This window comes from Rana temporaria, chromosome 5, assembly GCF_905171775.1.
Source record: "Rana temporaria chromosome 5, aRanTem1.1, whole genome shotgun sequence".
Taxonomy (NCBI): domain Eukaryota; kingdom Metazoa; phylum Chordata; class Amphibia; order Anura; family Ranidae; genus Rana; species Rana temporaria.
In genome coordinates, this window is record NC_053493.1 from 39,152,056 (window position 1) to 39,176,425 (window position 24,370).

Sequence of the window (24,370 nt, forward strand, 5' to 3'; positions counted from 1 at the left end):
GGGACACTTTTTGATAGATTACAAATGAAGAGGGACAGTTCGGAGCTATGATCTCTGTGTAGCAAGATCTTGGACAACAACTTAATGTGGTTTTAAAGGCAGTGCCTGAAGGAAAGAATAAGGTTTACCATTAGGATCGGGATCTTAATGGTTACCTATTAATTTTTGCTTAGGAAATAAAAATGTCTCTCTTTCTTTAGAAAGTGGAGGATGGCTATAACTTATGCCAGTGTTGTATTGCTGTCTGTGTCCCCACTATGAAGAATTTATTTTTAACTTTTTGTCCTGGTGACCACTAAAAGTGATGGGATATTCAAAATTTATGGTTGTCAGCAAAACAGGAGGCAGTCGAAAAATCTTCCAAAGGGGAAACCTGTTCTATTGACAACTTTCTAGGGAAGGAATAAGTGATTACCATTTGTGTCCCTGGTGTAGGACACCTGGTAAAGACTCTCCAACAGGACTAAGAAAGAAAAAAAATACAACTACAGAGGGGCTACTGTACTTTTTTTAATTTTTTTTATCCAAAACTATTTTGGGCTAAGATACAGAGATAGGGTGGGTTAATTCTTACAGTTAGATCAAGGTTTCCCAACCAGGGTTCAGTGGAAGGGATTGCTTCAGCCATAAGCAATCTTTTTAGCTATCTGTAATGGTGGGATTCTTCCCAATTACCACAAATGTAACGAGCATTCTTCCCACTGACCATCACGTAGATGGAATATGAGTTGTAAATACTGTATAATAATTCTGAGGCCAAAAAGTTTAATTCAAGGCTTCCTCAATGTTACAAAGGTTGAGAAAGGCCAAGTTTAGGCATGTGCATTTCGTTTCGTTCCGAATCGAAATTCGGACGATTTTTTCATTATTTGGAGATTCGGATGCATACGAATTCCCGAATTGCAATATTAATGAATTTACCGAATCCGAACAAACGTTTTCTATTCCGAATCGAAAACCGCGGACGAAATTCGATCGGAATTCGGAAAAAAATATATATATATTTTCGAATTGATTTCGAAAACAAATTTTATTCGAAAAAGAGACTATTTGTTTTCGAATCCGGTCGAAATATTTTCGAATTCGACCGGATTTTTCGAAATTCGGTCGAAAACAAACAAATTCCGAAAACGAATTTAACACATGTAACGAATCTAACTTAACGAAATTAATCTAACTTAATCTAACTTAACGAAACAAAACAAATTTTTCCCTTTTGCACATGCCTAGCCAAGTTAGACTAATTTCCGACAACAAATGTTCGATGGAAGCTTGTTGTCGGAAATTCCGACCGTGTGTAGGCTCCATCGGACATTTGCTGTTGGAATTTCCGACAACAAAAATTCGAAAACTGGTTCTCAAATTTTCCGACAACAAAATTGTGTACACAATTCCGACGCACAAAATTCCATGCATGCTCGGAATCTATGCAGAAGAGCCACTGGCTATTGAACTTTATTTTTCTTGGCTCGTTGTACGTGTTGCACGTCACTTTGTTATTGATGTTCGCAATTTCCGACAACATTTGTGTGACCGTGTGTATGCAAGACAAGTTTGAGCCAACATCCGTCGGAAAAAAAAATCCACGGTTTTGTTGTCAGAATGTCCGATCGTCTGTACGCGACATAAGTGTTTGGGTGTCCATATTATGGGGTTACTGCCTAGAGGGTGGTTATGTTTTAGGAATAGGTTTGACTGTCAGGATTTGCTTGAACAGTGGGTAAGCGTCAACATTTTCTGCTTTCTCTGCTGAAGTGGAAAACATTTTTAAGAAAAAACCTACATCAGGGCATACTTGATAAACACGGGATTCAATATAGGGACACTTGTTTTTGTAGCAGGCAAAACAATGGCTCAATGGCAAAGCCTTAGAAATTGCAGCACTAAGGTGCCCAGTTCAAATCCTGGTCTGGAACCTGTCTGCATAGAGTTTGCATGTTCTCGCTGGGCATGGTTTTCCTCTGGGTATTCTGATTTCCGCTCACACCCCAAAGACATGCTTGTAGGCTTGGCTCCTATTTAAAGGGGTTGTAAAGGTAAAACATTTTTTTCCTAAATAGCTTCATTTACCTTAGTGCAGTTCTCCTTCACTTACCTCATCCTTCAATTTTGCTTTTAAATGTCCTTATTTCTTCTGAGAAATTTATATAGTTCTGACAAATTACACAGCACTTTACATACTGTACTTTCACATCAGTCCCTTACAATCAAAAGGTCATTATCTTACATGCATAGTCAAATTTAAAGGGGTTGTAAAGGTAAAAAAAAAAATCCTAAATAGCTTCCTTTACCTTAGTGCAGTCCTCCTTCACTTACCTCATCCTTCCATTTTGCTTTTAAATGTCCTTATTTCTTCTGAGAAATCCTCACTTCCTGTTCTGTCTGTAACTCCACACCGTAATGCGAGGCTTTCTCCCTGGTGTGGAGTGTCGTGCTCGCCAGCTCCTTTCTCTATCTGCAACGTAGACAGCGTCCTGACTCTCTTGTAGTCCAAGGGAGGGGGCGAGCACGACACTCCACACCAGGGAGAAAGCCTTGCATTACTGTGTGGAGTTACAGACAGAAGAACAGGACATGAGGATTTCTCAGAAGAAATAAGGACATTTAAAAGCAAAATGGAAGGATGAGGTAAGTGAAGGAGGACTGCACTAAGGTAAAGGAAGCTATTTAGGAAAAACATTTTTTACCTTTACAACCCCTTTAAATTCGACTATGCATGTAAGATAGGGACCTTTTGATTGTAAGGGACTGATGTGAAAGTACAGTATATAAAGTGCTGTGTAATTTGTCAGAACTATATAAATACCTATAATAAATAGTAGGGTTGTCCCGATACCACTTTTTTAGGACTGAGTACAAGTACCGATACTTTTTTTCAAGTAGTCGCCGATACCGAATACCGATACTTTTTTTTAAATGTGTCCCCAAATGCAGCCATTGTCTCCCCCATATCCAGCCATTGTCCCCCCCATATACAGCCATTGTCCCCCCACATATATGCAGCCATTGTCTCCCCCATATCCAGCCATTGTCCCCCATATGCAGCCATTGTCCCCCATATGCAGCCATTGTCTCCCCCATATGCAGCCATTGTCTCCCCCATATCCAGCCATTGTCTCCCATATACAGCCATTGTCTCCCATATACAGCCATTGTCTCCCATATACAGCCATTGTCCCCCATATGCAGCCATTGTCTCCCCGATATACAGCCATTGTCCCCCATATGCAGCCATTGTCTCCCCAATATACAGCCATTGTCTCCCATATGCAGCCAATGTCTCCCCCATATCCTGCCATTGTCCCCCCCATATACAGCCATTGTCTCCCATATGCAGCCATCGTCTCCCCCATATACAGCCATTGTCTCCCATATGCAGACATTGTCCCCCATATACATCCATTGTCTCCCCCATATACAGCCATTGTCTCCCATATGCAGACATTGTCCCCCATATGCAGACATTGTCCCCCATATGCAGACATTGTCCCCCATATGCAGCCATCGTCCCCCATATGCAGCCATCGTCTCCCCCATATACAGCCATTGTCTCCCATATGCAGACATTGTCCCCCATATACAGCCATTGTCTCCCATATGCAGACATTGTCCCCCATATACAGCCATTGTCTCCCATATGCAGCCATCGTCTCCCCCATATACAGCCATTGTCTCCCATATGCAGACATCGTCCCCCATATGCAGCCATCGTCTCCCCCATATCCAGTGATGTCCCCTTTACCTGTGTCCCGCTGCCGCCGAGCGCCGACTGGTAATACGCGCGGGAACATAACAGCTAAAGCTGTAATGATTCGCGCTACGTATAGACACTCCCCCTTGCTCGGGATTGGACAGTTCACCCGAGCAAGGGGGAGTGTCTATGCGCGATGCGGATCATTACAGCTATTCAAAGCTGTAATGTTCCCGGCGTATTACACAGTCGGCGGCAGCGGGGATGCGGCGAATGGCGGCGGATTTCGGCTTCGGCGGTCGGCGGCGGCGGGAGGCGACGGGGGGTGGCAAGTATTCTATTTGTGTATCGGGGGGGGTATCGGCGTCTGAGTACCGCCGAAAAAACTCGGAATCGGTCCCGATACCGATACTAGTATCGGTATCGGGACAACCCTAATAAATAGTGTATAAAATCCCTGTTCTGGTAATTCCTTCATATGTAAAACCAGCACACTGATAAACCCCATGATCTGCCCATCTATCAAATATCTATCCATAAATTAGACCTAAATTTGTTGCTATCACCATTATGAACATCATTCTGTAATCTATTTATATCTCACAGATGGAAGTATTAGCATATTGTAATAAGGAACCTTTGTTTCCTGCGTGTGTGACCTCAGTCAGTCTGTTACCCTGGGCGACCTTCCGCTTACTGGTGTCTGGATTGTACAGCTTTCCACACGTCATTTCACAGAGAGTGTCGCTACGAGGATAACCTCTCATTTAACCCCCATTTCTCTACAAAATTGGGTCTGCTGGCTCCCTAATAACTTCCACATTTACTGCACAGCTTTCCTAGCTGACGCCCCCCCCCCCCCCCCCCGGGCTGTGTGCTTTGTAGCACACCCAGTGTTAGAAATAAAAAGTTGCATGTTATCTGGGTTGTAGTCAAAAATAAAGTATTGTTAGAAAATATGTTGTTAAAGGAAATCTACGCCTATGTTAAAATAAATTACACCATTTGTGTACAGAATACCTCCCAGGAATCTCATTTCCTACTCATGTGATTGGCTTCCTGCTCTTTCTACAGCTCTGTGCAAAGCTAGAAGTCAAATGAGGGGTAACTCATTTGATAGGTGTTTCATTTTTTTCTTAGATACTTTTTTTAAAAGAGAAGTATTGCTTTTTTAAATAAATAAACATTTATACTCACCTAGGTGGATGTAGCATCAATCCAATGCATCTTTCTTCCATCGCTTCTAAGACTGAAAACTGATCAAAGACTGTTGATCCCTCAGTTCTCAGTCATTAGTAAGCAGAGAGCTGGTGACTGTCAGTCACCGGTTTGCCGCTCTGTGGAGGGGATGGGAGTGTCTGGCTCAGTGTCCCAGTGGCTCGCTGAGAGGCTGAGCAAGCTGCTAAACAAAACATCTTGGTGGATCCCTACTGTAAAGTTGGGTTTTTTCCCGAGCCTGGAAAGATCTGAAAATTACTAAAAGTGATGGGAAATTCAAAATGTATGGTTGTCACAAACAGAAGGCGAGAGAACATCTTCCATGTACTATGGGGTGGTTGCCATTTTTTTGTACAGTTGGACTGGCTTAGTGACGTCAGCCAACAGAGGGCTAAAGCTGAAAATGGGCCACAGGAGTGCAAAGCGTACTGCTGGGATCCCCAGAAGTACAGCCAACATAACTTTGGCTATACTTCTCCTTTCCCCCACCTAGGAGTACACAGTAATCTTTCCTTCAATTCCCAGCAACTCCATTTAACTGCTGGGCCTGGGGAAAGAAAGCCCTTTGGAAACTCCAAACCAACTTGTTAAAGCTTGCATGGCTATGAATGTCTTCCATGCTCCCTAGTGATAGTACTGTGCCAATCATGGTGAACTGTCACATGAGGGAGGAGGAGTGGGTCACATGCTTACCCTCAGGCCTCGTACACACGACCGAGAAACTCGACAGAATCTATCAAGAAACTTGGTGGGAGAACATTTTTGCAGAGGAAAACGGTCGTGTGTACGTTTTTCATCGAGGAAACTGTCGAGGAACTCGACGAGGAAAAAAGAGAACAAGTTCTCTTTTTCCTCGACGGGAGTCTCAATTTCCTCATCGTGTTCCTCGTCGGGCTGGTTTTCGATGAAAAACTCGAGCCTGTGTATGCTTAGAAACCCGCGCATGCTCAGAATAAAGTATGAGACGGGAGTAAAAGTAGCATTTGTAATGGAGATAACACATTTTTCACGCTGTAACAGACTGAAAAGTGCAAATCGTCTCTTACCAAACTTTTACTTAACACGCAGTAACATGAGATTAGCAAAAGCACCCCCAAGGGTTGTGCCAGTGGAATCGAACTTCCCCTGCCATTGTATGTGTTGTATGTCACCGCGTTTGAGAACGAGGAGATTTTGTCTTGACCGTGTGTAACAAGGAACTCGTCGAGGAAAACAATGTGTCTTTTCCGACGAGTTCCTCGGTCGTGTGTACGAGGCCATACCCAGAGTGTTTCAGTAAAAAAAAAAAAAATTTAATTTCTTCCAAGATATTTACAAAGATACCTTGGAACGAATCTTCCATGGAAATATATGGTAGCTTCCTTTTATTCCATTTACTGCTGAGGATGTATTACATATGTCTTGGCTGTGTAGCCAGTGGCATATGCTCTATGTCACCGCAATCAAAAGGGCATGCGCTTGTTTTGGTTATTATTAGTGGTCTCTCTACTAAAGGTGATAGTAATCCCTGTGGCTCCTCTTTATTCTCCACTCGGAGCTGAAGTATAAGATTTGCATGGGGTCCTTTAAATTCTGCTGAAGTGCAGGATGTTCCTTTACATCTTATTTGCAGAATCTTTTGTTATTGACTGGATAGGCAGCAGCAGTCCTATCATTAATGTTGTTTGATTTTGCAGATGTTGCGATCAGCTCTCCATTTGGAGGGGAAGATAGAAAAGGACGAGTATTTATTTACAACGGGAACAGACATGGATTGAACAAGGGCCCTTCCCAGGTCCTAGAGGGGTCCTGGGCCTCTGGCACCCTGCCGGCTGGATTTGGCTTCACCCTGAGAGGGGATTCAGACATAGACAAAAATGATTATCCAGGTATGATATGATTTATTCCATCTCTATTCTGCTGAGAAAGGTAATTCCTTCCCTACATCTGGAAACATCATCATCTACAGATATGAAAGTCGGAAACAGTCTCATCATATCATTTGGGTTCTTGAACAACTTTAGTGAACGTTTTAATTCAGCTAAACACAGAGAGGAACTTAGAAACTGGTCATATGAACACTTAAAAAGTAATAAAAAATTATTTGAATGGTTTTCTTTACAACAGCAATATGTTATTGTTGAATGTCTTGTTTGCATGTATTTACTTTTTATGTCAAGGGCTTACATCTGCTTTTACTTGACCTAACTTCTGGAAACTAACCTTTAGGCTGGATTTGGTTTCTCTCGTAGGAGAATGAACTGATACACCTTTCCTGCTCTTGCTATCTTCCTGACTTCTGTGGGCACTTTATCTGCCTACTCATCAGCTCGGCTCTATATTGAGCACGTCTTGGAAATTGGGGAGACGTAATATCCAATCAGGGCATGGCGAAAAGTCCCAAAGGAACCAAAATTCCCATCACTAGGATATTGTAAAATCATTATTGTATACCATCTCTGCTTCAGTGTCATCACAAATCCAAAAACATATAGGAACTGCGGGCCAAATCCTCAAAATTCCTGCCTAACTTAACTTTTCCCATTTAAGTTACACTGACTTAAAATTTCTACCTAAGTGCCCGATCCACAAAGCACTTACCTAGAAATTTCAGGCCGTGTAACTTAAATAGATATAAAAAGGGAAAAAAGTGCGCTTACTAATACAAACAAATCGTGAACAAGCTGCTAACTCAAAAATGTTATACTAACATAAAATCTGATACAAAAAAATGGAGTAGCGCTAAAAAATGGAGTAAGGCCTTCAAAGGACAGAAGGCTATATAAACACAATGTCTATCAAGGTGGTGTGATATACAAAAGTGAAGAAAATCATTAATGAAAGTCCATGTGAAGAACAGATTCAGAGCGTGACGCCCCAATGTGATTCAGGTTATGTGAAGTCTGATTCCAATAAAGAGATACGACTTGCTGACCCTTACCGCAAAGAAAGATCCTAACGGACCAAGTCAAGCTGGATTCACTGGGTATGCTGGAGAGGATCCTCTCTGTATATACAATCCCTCCAGGGGTCACCAATCGATCAGTGAAACGACCAAATAAAAAGAAAAAAAACTCTTATAGTGTAAATCCGTGTGTGATGATCATAAACATGTATCCCCAGTGACTGGTAATAGACAGTGTGAACATAAACAAACCACCACCAGTACACACACTGACCCTTACCAGAGCCACTGATCCATCAGGATCAGTCAAAGCATAGGGGATAAACACAGTAGGCAGCGATGGGACGTCTCAGCCAATGTTGGAACAGGAGATGCAGCAGGTAGAATATGTGAGAGGAGGAAGAAAGACTCACATAGCGTAATACCGTAGCGATATTTAATAAAATAAAGTAGTAACACTTACAATTGGATAAAAAAATAACAGCAGGGTATGAGAAAAGCCGGCCGGCGTGTCAGAACGGATCCTCAGATTGCGGTGACGTCAGCACGTCGCCTCCCAACGTTTCGTCTGCTCTAGACGTGGTCACGGGAATGAGGAGACGTGCTGCGTCACCGCATATAAACGTAAAGTGGGCGGAGAGTCAACTGGACAGCAGTCTCTGAAGATCGTCCGTCCACCATCTTGCTTAAGGGAAAAAGTCAGGGAAACAAACGTGATTACAGCATATGCTCCCGGACTATTTAACAAATTATACATAACCAACAACAGGAACCTATGACGATCCTATCGAAGGAACCATAAAGAAAAAAAATTTGTATTGTACAAGGTTCAAAAGACATATCTGATGAACAAAGAAAAGAAAAATATAAAAATTAATTATATATCATCTGAGGCTGGTGTCCAATTGGCTGACCCAAAAACAACATCATATTCACAAGTGATCCAAGAATATATAAATTAAAATGGAAATTAAAATTAAAGAGGATATCATACAGATCAGGTTATTGACAAAAAGGCATATATATATCCTCTAAACTAATGCCCACTCAGCAAACCAAATCGCACCAACACAATTGATTATGGTCATTAGTAATTATCACAAAAATAGTGTCATATATGCAGCCACAAAACAGACATGACACAAGCAAATGTGTAGGGATCAAAAGTTTGCGAATAATGACCTAATTAAAAAACTACACAAATTATGCTGTATTAATAAAAAGCAAAAAAAAACGCATAATTGTGTTATTAAAAATTCTTAAAAAAATTATCAAATTAAAAACACCTAAAACAATTATCAATAAAGGAAGACATCATGCACCTAAGCGTTATCAATAAAACAATTGACATCTACCTCTATATTCATACCGTGAGGTTCATAACATTTTAATTGGTGAATCCACATCATCTCTGACTGTGAGATACTCCTCACAAGGTCACTCCCTCTCCAGTGTGCCTGAAACTTTTCAATTCCCAAAAAAATTGTGCCCGTGGGATCCTTATTATGAGCCAACAAATAGTGTTTGGACACAGAATGATTTGGGAAACCGTTATAAATATTTGTGAGATGTTCATTCAACCTTATATGGAGGGGACGTTTAGTCCTTCCCACATACTGGAGTCCACATGGACATTGGAGTAGATACACCACTCCCACAGTAGAGCAGGTAATGAATGTTTCGATAGGAAACCTTTTGTTTGTATGTCTAGATCCAAAGCTGATCGTTTTCTTAGAGATTTGGCGATTGACAACACAAACATTACATTTGCCACATTTGAAAAAACCCACCAGGCCCGATAAAAACATAGAAGGGATCCTGGGTGGATCCAAAACGTTGGGTGCCAACTTATCCTTCAAGGATGTCGAACCCCTGAAGATGACCCGGGGTCTATCAGGTAGTATGGCACCCAAGATTTTGTCACTCTTGAGTACGTGCCAGTGTTTACTGATGATGTGTTTAACACTGGCATGTTGGCAACAATAATCGGTGACAAAAGGGGTTCTATAATTACCCCCTTGATCATCTCGGGGTTTAACACAAAGTAAATCCTCGCGGTTGGTTTTGGTCACCAAATCCAATGTGTCAATCAAAGAATTTCGATCATAACCCTTTTCAACAAAGCGTTCTGTTAGAACCCCAGCCTGATCAAGAAAAACACTATGTTTACTGCAGTTCCTTTTCAAACGGAGGAATTGTCCTTTAGGCACAGCTTTAAGCCAAGTGGCATGATGACAACTGTCACTTGGAATGAAGGCATTCCTGTCCGTACTTTTAAAATAGGTGGCAGTGGTGAAACCATCTTGATCTGCAGAAATGGTTAGATCCAAGAAATTGATTCTGTCCTTACTGGCTTCATATTTCAGTATAATCCCCCTATTGTTGGTATTGAGGAATGTCATAAAGGTAGAAAGTTCATCCTCAGACCCTGTCCAAAGGAGGAGGATGTCGTCTATGTACCGAGCCCATAACCGAATATGGGGCCTAGTACCAACACCGACGACATCCTCCTCCCATTTGGACATAAATAAATTGGCCAAACTCGGGGCATATTTGGCCCCCATCGCCACTCCCTTATCCTGCCTGTAAAATTGGCCATCATGCCAAAAGAAATTGTGGGATGCGGCATATTGCAATAACTCCATGATAAAGGAGATTTGAACAGTTGGAAGTCCTGAGTCCCTTTCAAGAAAAAAAGAGACGGCTTCCAATCCCAGATCGTGTGGGATCACAGTATACAAGGAAGTGACGTCAGCCGTCACTAACCACAAATCTGGTGTAGGCTGAATGTCTGACAACAGATTTATGACCTGTCTGGTGTCTTTTAAGTAAGAAGGCATATTCCTCACCAGAGGCTGAAGAAAAAAGTCAATATATTTGCCCACCCGGGACGTCACCGAGTCGATGCCACTGACAATAGGGCGTCCCGGGGGGCAAATAGGGTCTTTATGTATCTTTGGAAGATAATACATTATAGGCACCCGAGGTGCCTTAGGGACCAAGAATGCCTTCTCTTTTTTATTTAAAATGTTGAGGCGAAAGCCTTTATTAACAATCTTGACAAGGGCTTTCTTGTACCTGTCTCCCGGATTGAGGGGGAGGCGGGTATAAGTGTCACCATCGTCAAGGATACGTCTCATTTCCAATAAATAATCGTCTTTATTTAAGACTACAATACCTCCCCCCTTATCCGCGGGGCGGATAACGAGATTCTTGTTGGCACACAAAGACTTAATACCCTCCTCTAAACTTAATTTACATCTCACTTTCTTAATATTAAGACTGTCAAGATCTTTAAGAGTCAGGTCTCTAAATACCTTAAGGGACGCTGGAAGTTGACCAGGGGGGTTATACGTGGAGGCATTGGACAAACCTGAATGAACATAATTTGAAGTCATGGTGGTAGAGGGATTAAAAGGGTTGGAGGATACATAACGCTGGATATTTAATTTACGTATAAATTTATGAACATCCATATAGGCTCTAAATTTATTAATGTTTCTTGGAGGGGCATATTTCAATCCCTTATCAAGGACATATAATTCCGAACTTGACAAAGTGTGGGAACTGAGGTTAAAAATACCGGCCCCTGTCACGTTTTCGGTCTTTTTGGGCTTGTTGTGTTTGCCCCCTCTGCTCCCTCTTTTAGTTCGGCCAATCTTTTTGTTCCCTGGCCTGCCTTGGGAAAACCCCAATTGGATTGGGTCAAATTAGGATGACTGGGGTACCCTAGTTCGTAAGTGGCTGGGGGTACAGTTTGACTAGTGGACGAGTCAGAGAAAAAATTCTGACTCTCTATATTCTCCATATTTCCTAACGGAAGAAAGCTATTATGGGTAAGTACATTATAATCTGGCTCAAAAGTCCCAGCATAATGTACTACCTCATTATCCGTATATCTCTGTGTCACATTTGGGTGAAGACTTAGAGTATACGGATTGGTAGATCTCAAGTCCTGAGGGGTTGGTTGTCCACCAACAAAGTTCAGTGGAAAGCCTGGGGGCGGACCATTGAAGGAACCACGACCTCGAGAATCCACAACATTAGGTCTCCCCAATGCACCTTGTCCCCACGGTTGACCATAGTATAATGGTGGTGGGCCAAATTGTCCGCGTTGGTTGCCCCTCCCTCTCCCCAAATTAGGGGCATAGGGAACTGACTGTTTCTTGGTCCTCTGATGGCCCTTAGGGGTGTTGTTAGAATTAGTACGACTAATACCACCTCGACCCTGAGACATATTGGAACCACTAATGATGTTACTAGTTGGTCCAGAATATGAAGGAGCAACTTCCATTGCTGGATTCAAGGATGCGGTGGCTTCAGCCAATAATTTCTTTTGCCACTCAAAGACGATGTTATTGTGATAATCTCCAAAGTCTCTGTTGAATTTCTTCTTTTTTTTAATTTTTTGCTCCCTTTCTTCTTTCTCAAGAACTTTTAGGAGGCTTTGGGATTTAACAGTATATTCCTCACTGGACATGAAAGGGGTTAACTTCTCTTTAATGAGAATGATCTCATCATCCAATCTTTTGAGTTTAATGGTTTTACGGTCACCCAAAAACTTAAGTAAATTAAGTCCAGAATCATTAAAATGTTTGAACCACCCCTCCAAGTCGGTGTCACCCTTTTGTGGGGCTATGTCCCACCTCAAACTCCTGGGAACCATCTCCTGCTTGATATAGGTATCTAGAAATACAACGTCCCACTGAGTATGGAGCTCTGCAATAGTTAAATTTTTGAGTCTCATAAAGAGGCCGCCCAAATCGTTATCTCCCTCTTTGAAGGTCTCAAATACCCCCTCTGAATTAACCACTCGAGTGGCTCTGAAGGTAAAAATATCCATAAGGGCTATAGTATAAGTGCTTATTGCAAACACTAAGTAGCTGCACTAAATGTGTATACAAACAATAGATATAAAAAGGGAAAAAAGTGCGCTTACTAATACAAACAAATCGTGAACAAGCTGCTAACTCAAAAATGTTATACTAACATAAAATCTGATACAAAAAAATGGAGTAGCGCTAAAAAATGGAGTAAGGCCTTCAAAGGACAGAACCAACTGTTCAGGACTTCCAACTGTTCAAATCTCCTTTATCATGGAGTTATTGCAATATGCCGCATCCCACAATTTCTTTTGGCATGATGGCCAATTTTACAGGCAGGATAAGGGAGTGGCGATGGGGGCCAAATATGCCCCGAGTTTGGCCAATTTATTTATGGCCAAATGGGAGGAGGATGTCGTCGGTGTTGGTACTAGGCCCCATATTCGGTTATGGGCTCGGTACATAGACGACATCCTCCTCCTTTGGACAGGGTCTGAGGATGAACTTTCTACCTTTATGACATTCCTCAATACCAACAATAGGGGGATTATACTGAAATATGAAGCCAGTAAGGACAGAATCAATTTCTTGGATCTAACCATTTCTGCAGATCAAGATGGTTTCACCACTGCCACCTATTTTAAAAGTACGGACAGGAATGCCTTCATTCCAAGTGACAGTTGTCATCATGCCACTTGGCTTAAAGCTGTGCCTAAAGGACAATTCCTCCGTTTGAAAAGGAACTGCAGTAAACATAGTGTTTTTCTTGATCAGGCTGGGGTTCTAACAGAACGCTTTGTTGAAAAGGGTTATGATCGAAATTCTTTGATTGACACATTGGATTTGGTGACCAAAACCAACCGCGAGGATTTACTTTGTGTTAAACCCCGAGATGATCAAGGGGGTAATTATAGAACCCCTTTTGTCACCGATTATTGTTGCCAACATGCCAGTGTTAAACACATCATCAGTAAACACTGGCACGTACTCAAGAGTGACAAAATCTTGGGTGCCATACTACCTGATAGACCCCGGGTCATCTTCAGGGGTTCGACATCCTTGAAGGATAAGTTGGCACCCAACGTTTTGGATCCACCCAGGATCCCTTCTATGTTTTTATCGGGCCTGGTGGGTTTTTTCAAATGTGGCAAATGTAATGTTTGTGTTGTCAATCGCCAAATCTCTAAGAAAACGATCAGCTTTGGATCTAGACATACAAACAAAAGGTTTCCTATCGAAACATTCATTACCTGCTCTACTGTGGGAGTGGTGTATCTACTCCAATGTCCATGTGGACTCCAGTATGTGGGAAGGACTAAACGTCCCCTCCATATAAGGTTGAATGAACATCTCACAAATATTTATAACGGTTTCCCAAATCATTCTGTGTCCAAACACTATTTGTTGGCTCATAATAAGGATCCCACGGGCACAATTTTTTTGGGAATTGAAAAGTTTCAGGCACACTGGAGAGGGAGTGACCTTGTGAGGAGTATCTCACAGTCAGAGATGATGTGGATTCACCAATTAAAATGTTATGAACCTCACGGTATGAATATAGAGGTAGATGTCAATTGTTTTATTGATAACGCTTAGGTGCATGATGTCTTCCTTTATTGATAATTGTTTTAGGTGTTTTTAATTTGATAATTTTTTTAAGAATTTTTAATAACACAATTATGCGTTTATTTTGCTTTTTATTAATACAGCATAATTTGTGTAGTTTTTTAATTAGGTCATTATTCTCAAACTTTTTATCCCTACACATTTGCTTGTGTCATGTCTGTTTTGTGGCTGCATATATGACACTATTTTTGTGATAATTACTAATGACCATAATCAATTGTGTTGGTGCGATTTGGTTTGCTGAGTGGGCATTAGTTTAGAGGATATATATATGCCTTTTTGTCAATAACCTGATCTGTATGATATCCTCTTTAATTTTAATTTCCATTTTAATTTATATATTCTTGGATCACTTGTGAATATGATGTTGTTTTTGGGTCAGCCAATTGGACACCAGCCTCAGATGATATATAATTAATTTTTATATTTTTCTTTTCTTTGTTCATCAGATATGTCTTTTGAACCTTGTACAATACAAATTTTTTTTCTTTATGGTTCCTTCGATAGGATCGTCATAGGTTCCTGTTGTTGGTTATGTATAATTTGTTAAATAGTCCGGGAGCATATGCTGTAATCACGTTTGTTTCCCTGACTTTTTCCCTTAAGCAAGATGGTGGACGGACGATCTTCAGAGACTGCTGTCCAGTTGACTCTCCGCCCACTTTACGTTTATATGCGGTGACGCAGCACGTCTCCTCATTCCCGTGACCACGTCTAGAGCAGACGAAACGTTGGGAGGCGACGTGCTGACGTCACCGCAATCTAAGGATCCGTTCTGACACGCCGGCCGGCTTTTCTCATACCCTGCTGTTATTTTTTTATCCAATTGTAAGTGTTACTACTTTATTTTATTAAATATCGCTACGGTATTACGCTATGTGAGTCTTTCTTCCTCCTCTCACATATTCTACCTGCTGCATCTCCTGTTCCAACATTGGCTGAGACGTCCCATCGCTGCCTACTGTGTTTATCCCCTATGCTTTGACTGATCCTGATGGATCAGTGGCTCTGGTAAGGGTCAGTGTGTGTACTGGTGGTGGTTTGTTTATGTTCACACTGTCTATTACCAGTCACTGGGGATACATGTTTATGATCATCACACACGGATTTACACTATAAGAGTTTTTTTTCTTTTTATTTGGTCGTTTCACTGATCGATTGGTGACCCCTGGAGGGATTGTATATACAGAGAGGATCCTCTCCAGCATACCCAGTGAATCCAGCTTGACTTGGTCCGTTAGGATCTTTCTTTGCGGTAAGGGTCAGCAAGTCGTATCTCTTTATTGGAATCAGACTTCACATAACCTGAATCACATTGGGGCGTCACGCTCTGAATCTGTTCTTCACATGGACTTTCATTAATGATTTTCTTCACTTTTGTATATCACACCACCTTGATAGACATTGTGTTTATATAGCCTTCTGTCCTTTGAAGGCCTTACTCCATTTTTTAGCGCTACTCCATTTTTTTGTATCAGATTTTATGTTAGTATAACATTTTTGAGTTAGCAGCTTGTTCACGATTTGTTTGTATTAGTAAGCGCACTTTTTTCCCTTTTTATATCTATTGTTTGTATACACATTTAGTGCAGCTACTTAGTGTTTGCAATAAGCACTTATACTATAGCCCTTATGGATATTTTTACCTTCAGAGCCACTCGAGTGGTTAATTCAGAGGGGGTATTTGAGACCTTCAAAGAGGGAGATAACGATTTGGGCGGCCTCTTTATGAGACTCAAAAATTTAACTATTGCAGAGCTCCATACTCAGTGGGACGTTGTATTTCTAGATACCTATATCAAGCAGGAGATGGTTCCCAGGAGTTTGAGGTGGGACATAGCCCCACAAAAGGGTGACACCGACTTGGAGGGGTGGTTCAAACATTTTAATGATTCTGGACTTAATTTACTTAAGTTTTTGGGTGACCGTAAAACCATTAAACTCAAAAGATTGGATGATGAGATCATTCTCATTAAAGAGAAGTTAACCCCTTTCATGTCCAGTGAGGAATATACTGTTAAATCCCAAAGCCTCCTAAAAGTTCTTGAGAAAGAAGAAAGGGAGCAAAAAATTAAAAAAAAGAAGAAATTCAACAGAGACTTTGGAGATTATCACAATAACATCGTCTTTGAGTGGCAAAAGAAATTATTGGCTGAAGCCACCGCATCCTTGAATCCAGCAATGGAAGTTGCTCCTTCATATTCTGGACCAACTAGTAACATCATTAGTGGTTCCAATATGTCTCAGGGTCGAGGTGGTATTAGTCGTACTAATTCTAACAACACCCCTAAGGGCCATCAGAGGACCAAGAAACAGTCAGTTCCCTATGCCCCTAATTTGGGGAGAGGGAGGGGCAACCAACGCGGACAATTTGGCCCACCACCATTATACTATGGTCAACCGTGGGGACAAGGTGCATTGGGGAGACCTAATGTTGTGGATTCTCGAGGTCGTGGTTCCTTCAATGGTCCGCCCCCAGGCTTTCCACTGAACTTTGTTGGTGGACAACCAACCCCTCAGGACTTGAGATCTACCAATCCGTATACTCTAAGTCTTCACCCAAATGTGACACAGAGATATACGGATAATGAGGTAGTACATTATGCTGGGACTTTTGAGCCAGATTATAATGTACTTACCCATAATAGCTTTCTTCCGTTAGGAAATATGGAGAATATAGAGAGTCAGAATTTTTTCTCTGACTCGTCCACTAGTCAAACTGTACCCCCAGCCACTTACGAACTAGGGTACCCCAGTCATCCTAATTTGACCCAATCCAATTGGGGTTTTCCCAAGGCAGGCCAGGGAACAAAAAGATTGGCCGAACTAAAAGAGGGAGCAGAGGGGGCAAACACAACAAGCCCAAAAAGACCGAAAACGTGACAGGGGCCGGTATTTTTAACCTCAGTTCCCACACTTTGTCAAGTTCGGAATTATATGTCCTTGATAAGGGATTGAAATATGCCCCTCCAAGAAACATTAATAAATTTAGAGCCTATATGGATGTTCATAAATTTATACGTAAATTAAATATCCAGCGTTATGTATCCTCCAACCCTTTTAATCCCTCTACCACCATGACTTCAAATTATGTTCATTCAGGTTTGTCCAATGCCTCCACGTATAACCCCCCTGGTCAACTTCCAGCGTCCCTTAAGGTATTTAGAGACCTGACTCTTAAAGATCTTGACAGTCTTAATATTAAGAAAGTGAGATGTAAATTAAGTTTAGAGGAGGGTATTAAGTCTTTGTGTGCCAACAAGAATCTCGTTATCCGCCCCGCGGATAAGGGGGGAGGTATTGTAGTCTTAAATAAAGACGATTATTTATTGGAAATGAGACGTATCCTTGACGATGGTGACACTTATACCCGCCTCCCCCTCAATCCGGGAGACAGGTACAAGAAAGCCCTTGTCAAGATTGTTAATAAAGGCTTTCGCCTCAACATTTTAAATAAAAAAGAGAAGGCATTCTTGGTCCCTAAGGCACCTCGGGTGCCTATAATGTATTATCTTCCAAAGATACATAAAGACCCTATTTGCCCCCCGGGACGCCCTATTGTCAGTGGCATCGACTCGGTGACGTCCCGGGTGGGCAAATATATTGACTTTTTTCTTCAGCCTCTGGTGAGGAATATGCCTTCTTACTTAAAAGACACCAGACAGGTCATAAATCTGTTGTCAGACATTCAGCCTACACCAGATTTGTGGTTAGTGACGGCTGACGTCACTTCCTTGTATACTGTGATCCCACACGATCTGGGATTGGAAGCCGTCTCTTTTTTTCTTGAAAGGGACTCAGGACTTCCAACTGTTCAAATCTCCTTTATCATGGAGTTATTGCAATATGCCGCATCCCACAATTTCTTTTGGCATGATGGCCAATTTTACAGGCAGGATAAGGGAGTGGCGATGGGGGCCAAATATGCCCCGAGTTTGGCCAATTTATTTATGGCCAAATGGGAGGAGGATGTCGTCGGTGTTGGTACTAGGCCCCATATTCGGTTATGGGCTCGGTACATAGACGACATCCTCCTCCTTTGGACAGGGTCTGAGGATGAACTTTCTACCTTTATGACATTCCTCAATACCAACAATAGGGGGATTATACTGAAATATGAAGCCAGTAAGGACAGAATCAATTTCTTGGATCTAACCATTTCTGCAGATCAAGATGGTTTCACCACTGCCACCTATTTTAAAAGTACGGACAGGAATGCCTTCATTCCAAGTGACAGTTGTCATCATGCCACTTGGCTTAAAGCTGTGCCTAAAGGACAATTCCTCCGTTTGAAAAGGAACTGCAGTAAACATAGTGTTTTTCTTGATCAGGCTGGGGTTCTAACAGAACGCTTTGTTGAAAAGGGTTATGATCGAAATTCTTTGATTGACACATTGGATTTGGTGACCAAAACCAACCGCGAGGATTTACTTTGTGTTAAACCCCGAGATGATCAAGGGGGTAATTATAGAACCCCTTTTGTCACCGATTATTGTTGCCAACATGCCAGTGTTAAACACATCATCAGTAAACACTGGCACGTACTCAAGAGTGACAAAATCTTGGGTGCCATACTACCTGATAGACCCCGGGTCATCTTCAGGGGTTCGACATCCTTGAAGGATAAGTTGGCACCCAACGTTTTGGATCCACCCAGGATCCCTTCTATGTTTTTATCGGGCCTGGTGGGTTTTTTCAAATGTGGCAAATGTAATGTTTGTGTTGTCAATCGCCAAATCTCTAAGAAAACGATCAGCTTTGGATCTAGACATACAAACAAAAGGTTTCCTATCGAAACATTCATTACCTGCTCTACTGTGGGAGTGGTGTATCTACTCCAATGTCCATGTGGACTCCAGTATGTGGGAAGGACTAAACGTCCCCTCCATATAAGGTTGAATGAACATCTCACAAATATTTATAACGGTTTCCCAAATCATTCTGTGTCCAAACACTATTTGTTGGCTCATAATAAGGATCCCACGGGCACAATTTTTTTGGGAATTGAAAAGTTTCAGGCACACTGGAGAGGGAGTGACCTTGTGAGGAGTATCTCACAGTCAGAGATGATGTGGATTCACCAATTAAAATGTTATGAACCTCACGGTATGAATATAGAGGTAGATGTCAATTGTTTTATTGATAACGCTTAGGTGCATGATGTCTTCCTTTATTGATAATTGTTTTAGGTGTTTTTAATTTGATAATTTTTTTAAGAATTTTTAATAACACAATTATGCGTTTTTTTTGCTTTTTATTAATACAGCATAATTTGTGTAGTTTTTTAATTAGGTCATTATTCGCAAACTTTTGATCCCTACACATTTGCTTGTGTCATGTCTGTTTTGTGGCTGCATATATGACACTATTTTTGTGATAATTACTAATGACCATAATCAATTGTGTTGGTGCGATTTGGTTTGCTGAGTGGGCATTAGTTTAGAGGATATATATATGCCTTTTTGTCAATAACCTGATCTGTATGATATCCTCTTTAATTTTAATTTCCATTTTAATTTATATATTCTTGGATCACTTGTGAATATGATGTTGTTTTTGGGTCAGCCAATTGGACACCAGCCTCAGATGATATATAATTAATTTTTATATTTTTCTTTTCTTTGTTCATCAGATATGTCTTTTGAACCTTGTACAATACAAATTTTTTTTCTTTATGGTTCCTTCGATAGGATCGTCATAGGTTCCTGTTGTTGGTTATGTATAATTTGTTAAATAGTCCGGGAGCATATGCTGTAATCACGTTTGTTTCCCTGACTTTTTCCCTTAAGCAAGATGGTGGACGGACGATCTTCAGAGACTGCTGTCCAGTTGACTCTCCGCCCACTTTACGTTTATATGCGGTGACGCAGCACGTCTCCTCATTCCCGTGACCACGTCTAGAGCAGACGAAACGTTGGGAGGCGACGTGCTGACGTCACCGCAATCTGAGGATCCGTTCTGACACGCCGGCCGGCTTTTCTCATACCCTGCTGTTATTTTTTTATCCAATTGTAAGTGTTACTACTTTATTTTATTAAATATCGCTACGGTATTACGCTATGTGAGTCTTTCTTCCTCCTCTCACATATTCTACCTGCTGCATCTCCTGTTCCAACATTGGCTGAGACGTCCCATCGCTGCCTACTGTGTTTATCCCCTATGCTTTGACTGATCCTGATGGATCAGTGGCTCTGGTAAGGGTCAGTGTGTGTACTGGTGGTGGTTTGTTTATGTTCACACTGTCTATTACCAGTCACTGGGGATACATGTTTATGATCATCACACACGGATTTACACTATAAGAGTTTTTTTTCTTTTTATTTGGTCGTTTCACTGATCGATTGGTGACCCCTGGAGGGATTGTATATACAGAGAGGATCCTCTCCAGCATACCCAGTGAATCCAGCTTGACTTGGTCCGTTAGGATCTTTCTTTGCGGTAAGGGTCAGCAAGTCGTATCTCTTTATTGGAATCAGACTTCACATAACCTGAATCACATTGGGGCGTCACGCTCTGAATCTGTTCTTCACGTGTAACTTAAATGTCTCCGGCGCAAGGCGGTCCTCTTCTGCAGGGGGCGATGACAATTTAAATGAGGCGCGCTCCCGCGCCGGCCGTACTGCGCATGCTCGTGACGTCATTTTCCCGACGGGCATCGCGCGAAATTACGTTACGGCTGGCTTTGTGGATTGCGACGGGACAATAAAGTTGCGTCGGGTAAAAAAAAAGTTACGCACCGGGAAAAAAAATTCAAAATTTAAAAAAAAACGCGGCGATCGAAAAAAAGATCTGTTTTTACAAAGTGTTACTAGTTTACACTTTGTAAAAGCAGAACTAATTTTACGTATGCAAACGTAAACTTACGCAGAAAACACAAAGCTGAAAAGCTTTGTGGATCTCCGTAAGTCCTCATTTGCATACGCAAAGCGGCATTTCGACTCGAAATGCCCCCAGCGGCGGATGCGGTACTGCATCCTAAGATCCGACAGTGTAAGTCTCTTACAGATGTCGGATCTTCTGCCTATCTTTGGAAAACTGCTTCTGAGGATCAGTTCCAAAGATAGGCACAGGGATACGCAGGCTGAACAGCAGTTCCGCCTGCGTATCCCTTTTGAGGATTTGGCCCTGCATTTCTGCAGAGTTACGTCTCATGCACACTGGACATTGTAAAAACACCAGCTGTAGAAAGCTATAGATGTAGAATGAGTTTGGCTCATTTTTTGCAGTAGTGCTTTTTAGCAATTTTCAGCATTTTTTTAGCTGTAGTGTTTTTTAGCTTTTTTTTAGAAAAACAATACTCTCACAAAACCTTATGGCTCAAAAAATGCAGATAAATGCAGAATAGCCATATTGTTTTTTAAATTTCTCATCTTTTATTAGAGTTAGAACGCTTTTACAGCTCAAAAACTCCTTTAAAAACCCACTCGTTCTGACACTTCTGGGAGGGTGGATTTCCTGGGTTCCCCCGTAGCTCCCAATGGTTTCTCATGCTGAGCTCCACCCATTACAGGATTCAGTAATCATGTAAAGATCAGCAGGTGGAAGAAATAAGAGCAGCAGTGGACCCAGGGGATTGACATTCCCAAAAGTGGGAGTTTTTACCTTATTTTACAGGTTTGGTTTGGCTTAGTTATTTTTGTATAGTGACAGGGTTGCTGTAAGGAGCCCCGGTCTAGATATGTCTTTTGGATTTCTTTGGCTTACCTCAACATGACCTAATGGTCCCGTCTATTTTGGAAGGGTAAAAAAAATATTAAGTCAAATCATTTTTTGATAATTATAATTTTATATTTTTAAAAAACATATACCGTAATAATTGGAAAATAATTCATAATCTTCATGCGTGTTATTTGTTAAACTGGGGCCTCTTTCAGAATTGTCCTGCTCAGTTCAGTGTATGAATTTGACATTCTGGGCCAGATTCACAAAAGAGATACGACGGTGTATCTCAGATACACCATCGTATCTCTGATTTTTACTAGTCCTATCTATGCACCTGATTCATAGAATCAGATACGCATAGATAGGGCTAAGATCCGACAGTGTCACACTGTGTTACACTGTCGGATCTTTTTTTTGATTTAAAAATGGCGCCGGGGGCGTTCCCGCTGATTTACACTGAATAATATGTAAATCAGCGAGATACGCGAAATTCACGAACGTACGCGGACCCGACGCTGTGTTCTTACGTCGTTTCCGTAGCGCGGTACCCGTCGTGTACTTACCCATGCTAAAAGCAGGGGTAAGTATTGTTAAGTATGGCCGTCGTTCCCGCGTCGATTTGTATTTTTTTTACGTAGTTTCCGTAAGTCGTTCTCGAATACGGAACTACGTAGTTTGCGTACGCATCGAAACCACTGACGTCCTAGCGACATCAGTGGGAGCAATGCACGCCGGGAAATTCCCCGGACGGCGCATGCGTATTTAAATCGGCGCGGGAGCGCGCCTGATTTAAATAGTACACTCCCCCAGCCGCGGAATTATAATTCCGCCGGGGGAGTTAGGATCCGCCGTCGCAAGTTTGGAGGTAAGTGTGTTGTGAATTTGACACTTTCCTCACAAACTTGCGAGGGCGGATCTTAAAACACATAGGTTACACGGATCTAAAGATCCGCTAACCTTTGTGAATCTGGCCCTCTGGGTGTAAAATGTAAAATATTAAATATTACTCTGTCCACCATTCATTGAACAGGTATGTTTTCACTGGTATTTCAGTATTTATTATTTTTGTGCTAATATTCTGCTGATATCATCAGATCTTTTCACTAGCCTCTCTGGAAAGAGTTGGAATTAAATTTCACTCGTATTAATGTCTTTAACATCCCCACTTTACAATAAAACCTGAAAAGGAAACTTTAAATTATTTTCATGAAGATCCCCTGTGTAAATCCAATAAGCTAAATGTTTGACATACTAAAATTGATAATTTCCTCAGTACAATTATTTGATATGGTCAGTGAGCAGTATTTATTTGTTCTAGCAGGTCTCACATGACCTTCTCTAGTAACAGGGTTGTAATCTGCCTTCCCATATCTGACTGTTGGCTAAACATGGTAAGTAAGCCTTTGGCCACTTATCTGTGGGATATAAGAGAACCGCCATAGACCTTTGGATGTAGCACAATGTTCTTAGGAAGTGTTCAATTTCAAGTCGAAAATTTGTGCGTCTAAGATTATTTGAACCAACAGTTTTTTCTATTGCTGGCTAATAATTTAGCATTCAGTCAACAGTTTGATCTAATTTCTTTCACATCTAGAAAAATTGTCTTATTTTGAAATAATGGTTAATTTTGCTGGCATCAATACAGCTATTGACTCTTGTTGTCATTGGGAGACATTAGGGTAGATTTACTACAGTGAAATCTAAAGTGAGACTGTGCAATTTGCAAGTGCAGTCTAGTGAATGTGCTGAAACTTCACTTTGTAAAGAATACCCAATCTATTTGCGATGAATAACTCCACCCCATTGTCACCAATGGGGCTCCGTGCAAGATCAAGTTTTCGAGCCCTGTTCAACTATTGCCCAAGTGCAAACACTCTTCTAGTGTAGATAGATAGATAGATGTAAATAAAGAGTAGACTTTGCTATACCTCAAACCCAGTCTAAATGGTGTCAAAAGCACATCTTAGGTATGGAGTAATGGTGCTGCTCTCTGCCAGACACCACTTGGATATTCCAAACCATGAGCTTCTTACTGTTCCTAGAAGCAGAAAGGAGTTCCAGCACTCGCCCAACCCACAGCAAGCCTAAATGGACCCCTAAATCCCACAGGGCCCCTGTGTGGCCATACAAACAGTGGGCCAAATTCTCAAAAGAGATACGCAGGCGGAACTGCTGTTCAGCCTGCGTATCTCTGTGCCTAACTTTGGAAACGATCCTCAAAAGGATTTTTCCAAAGTTAGGCAAAAGATCTGACATCTGTAAGACACTTACACTGTCAGATCTTAGGATGCAGTACCGCATCCGCCGCTGGGGGCATTTCAAGTCGAAATGCCGGCTAGCGTATGCAAATGAGTACATAAGCAGATCCACAAAGCATTAAAGCTTTGTGTTTTCTGCATAAGTTACGATTTGCACACGTTAAATTAGGGCTGGTTTTACAATGTGTAGAGTTAGTACACCATGTAA

The 24,370-nt window shown here is 41.5% G+C and overlaps 1 protein-coding gene across 1 annotated transcript in view; it reads left to right on the forward strand.

The window, feature by feature from the left end:
• Positions 1-24,370, forward strand: part of ITGA8 (integrin subunit alpha 8) — a 266,086-nt gene that overhangs the window by 115,197 nt on the left and 126,519 nt on the right. The window contains exon 13 of the mRNA XM_040352410.1: positions 6,586-6,777. Within this exon, the coding sequence (XP_040208344.1) occupies positions 6,586-6,777 (192 nt within the window). The remainder of the gene's footprint in view (positions 1-6,585; positions 6,778-24,370) is intronic.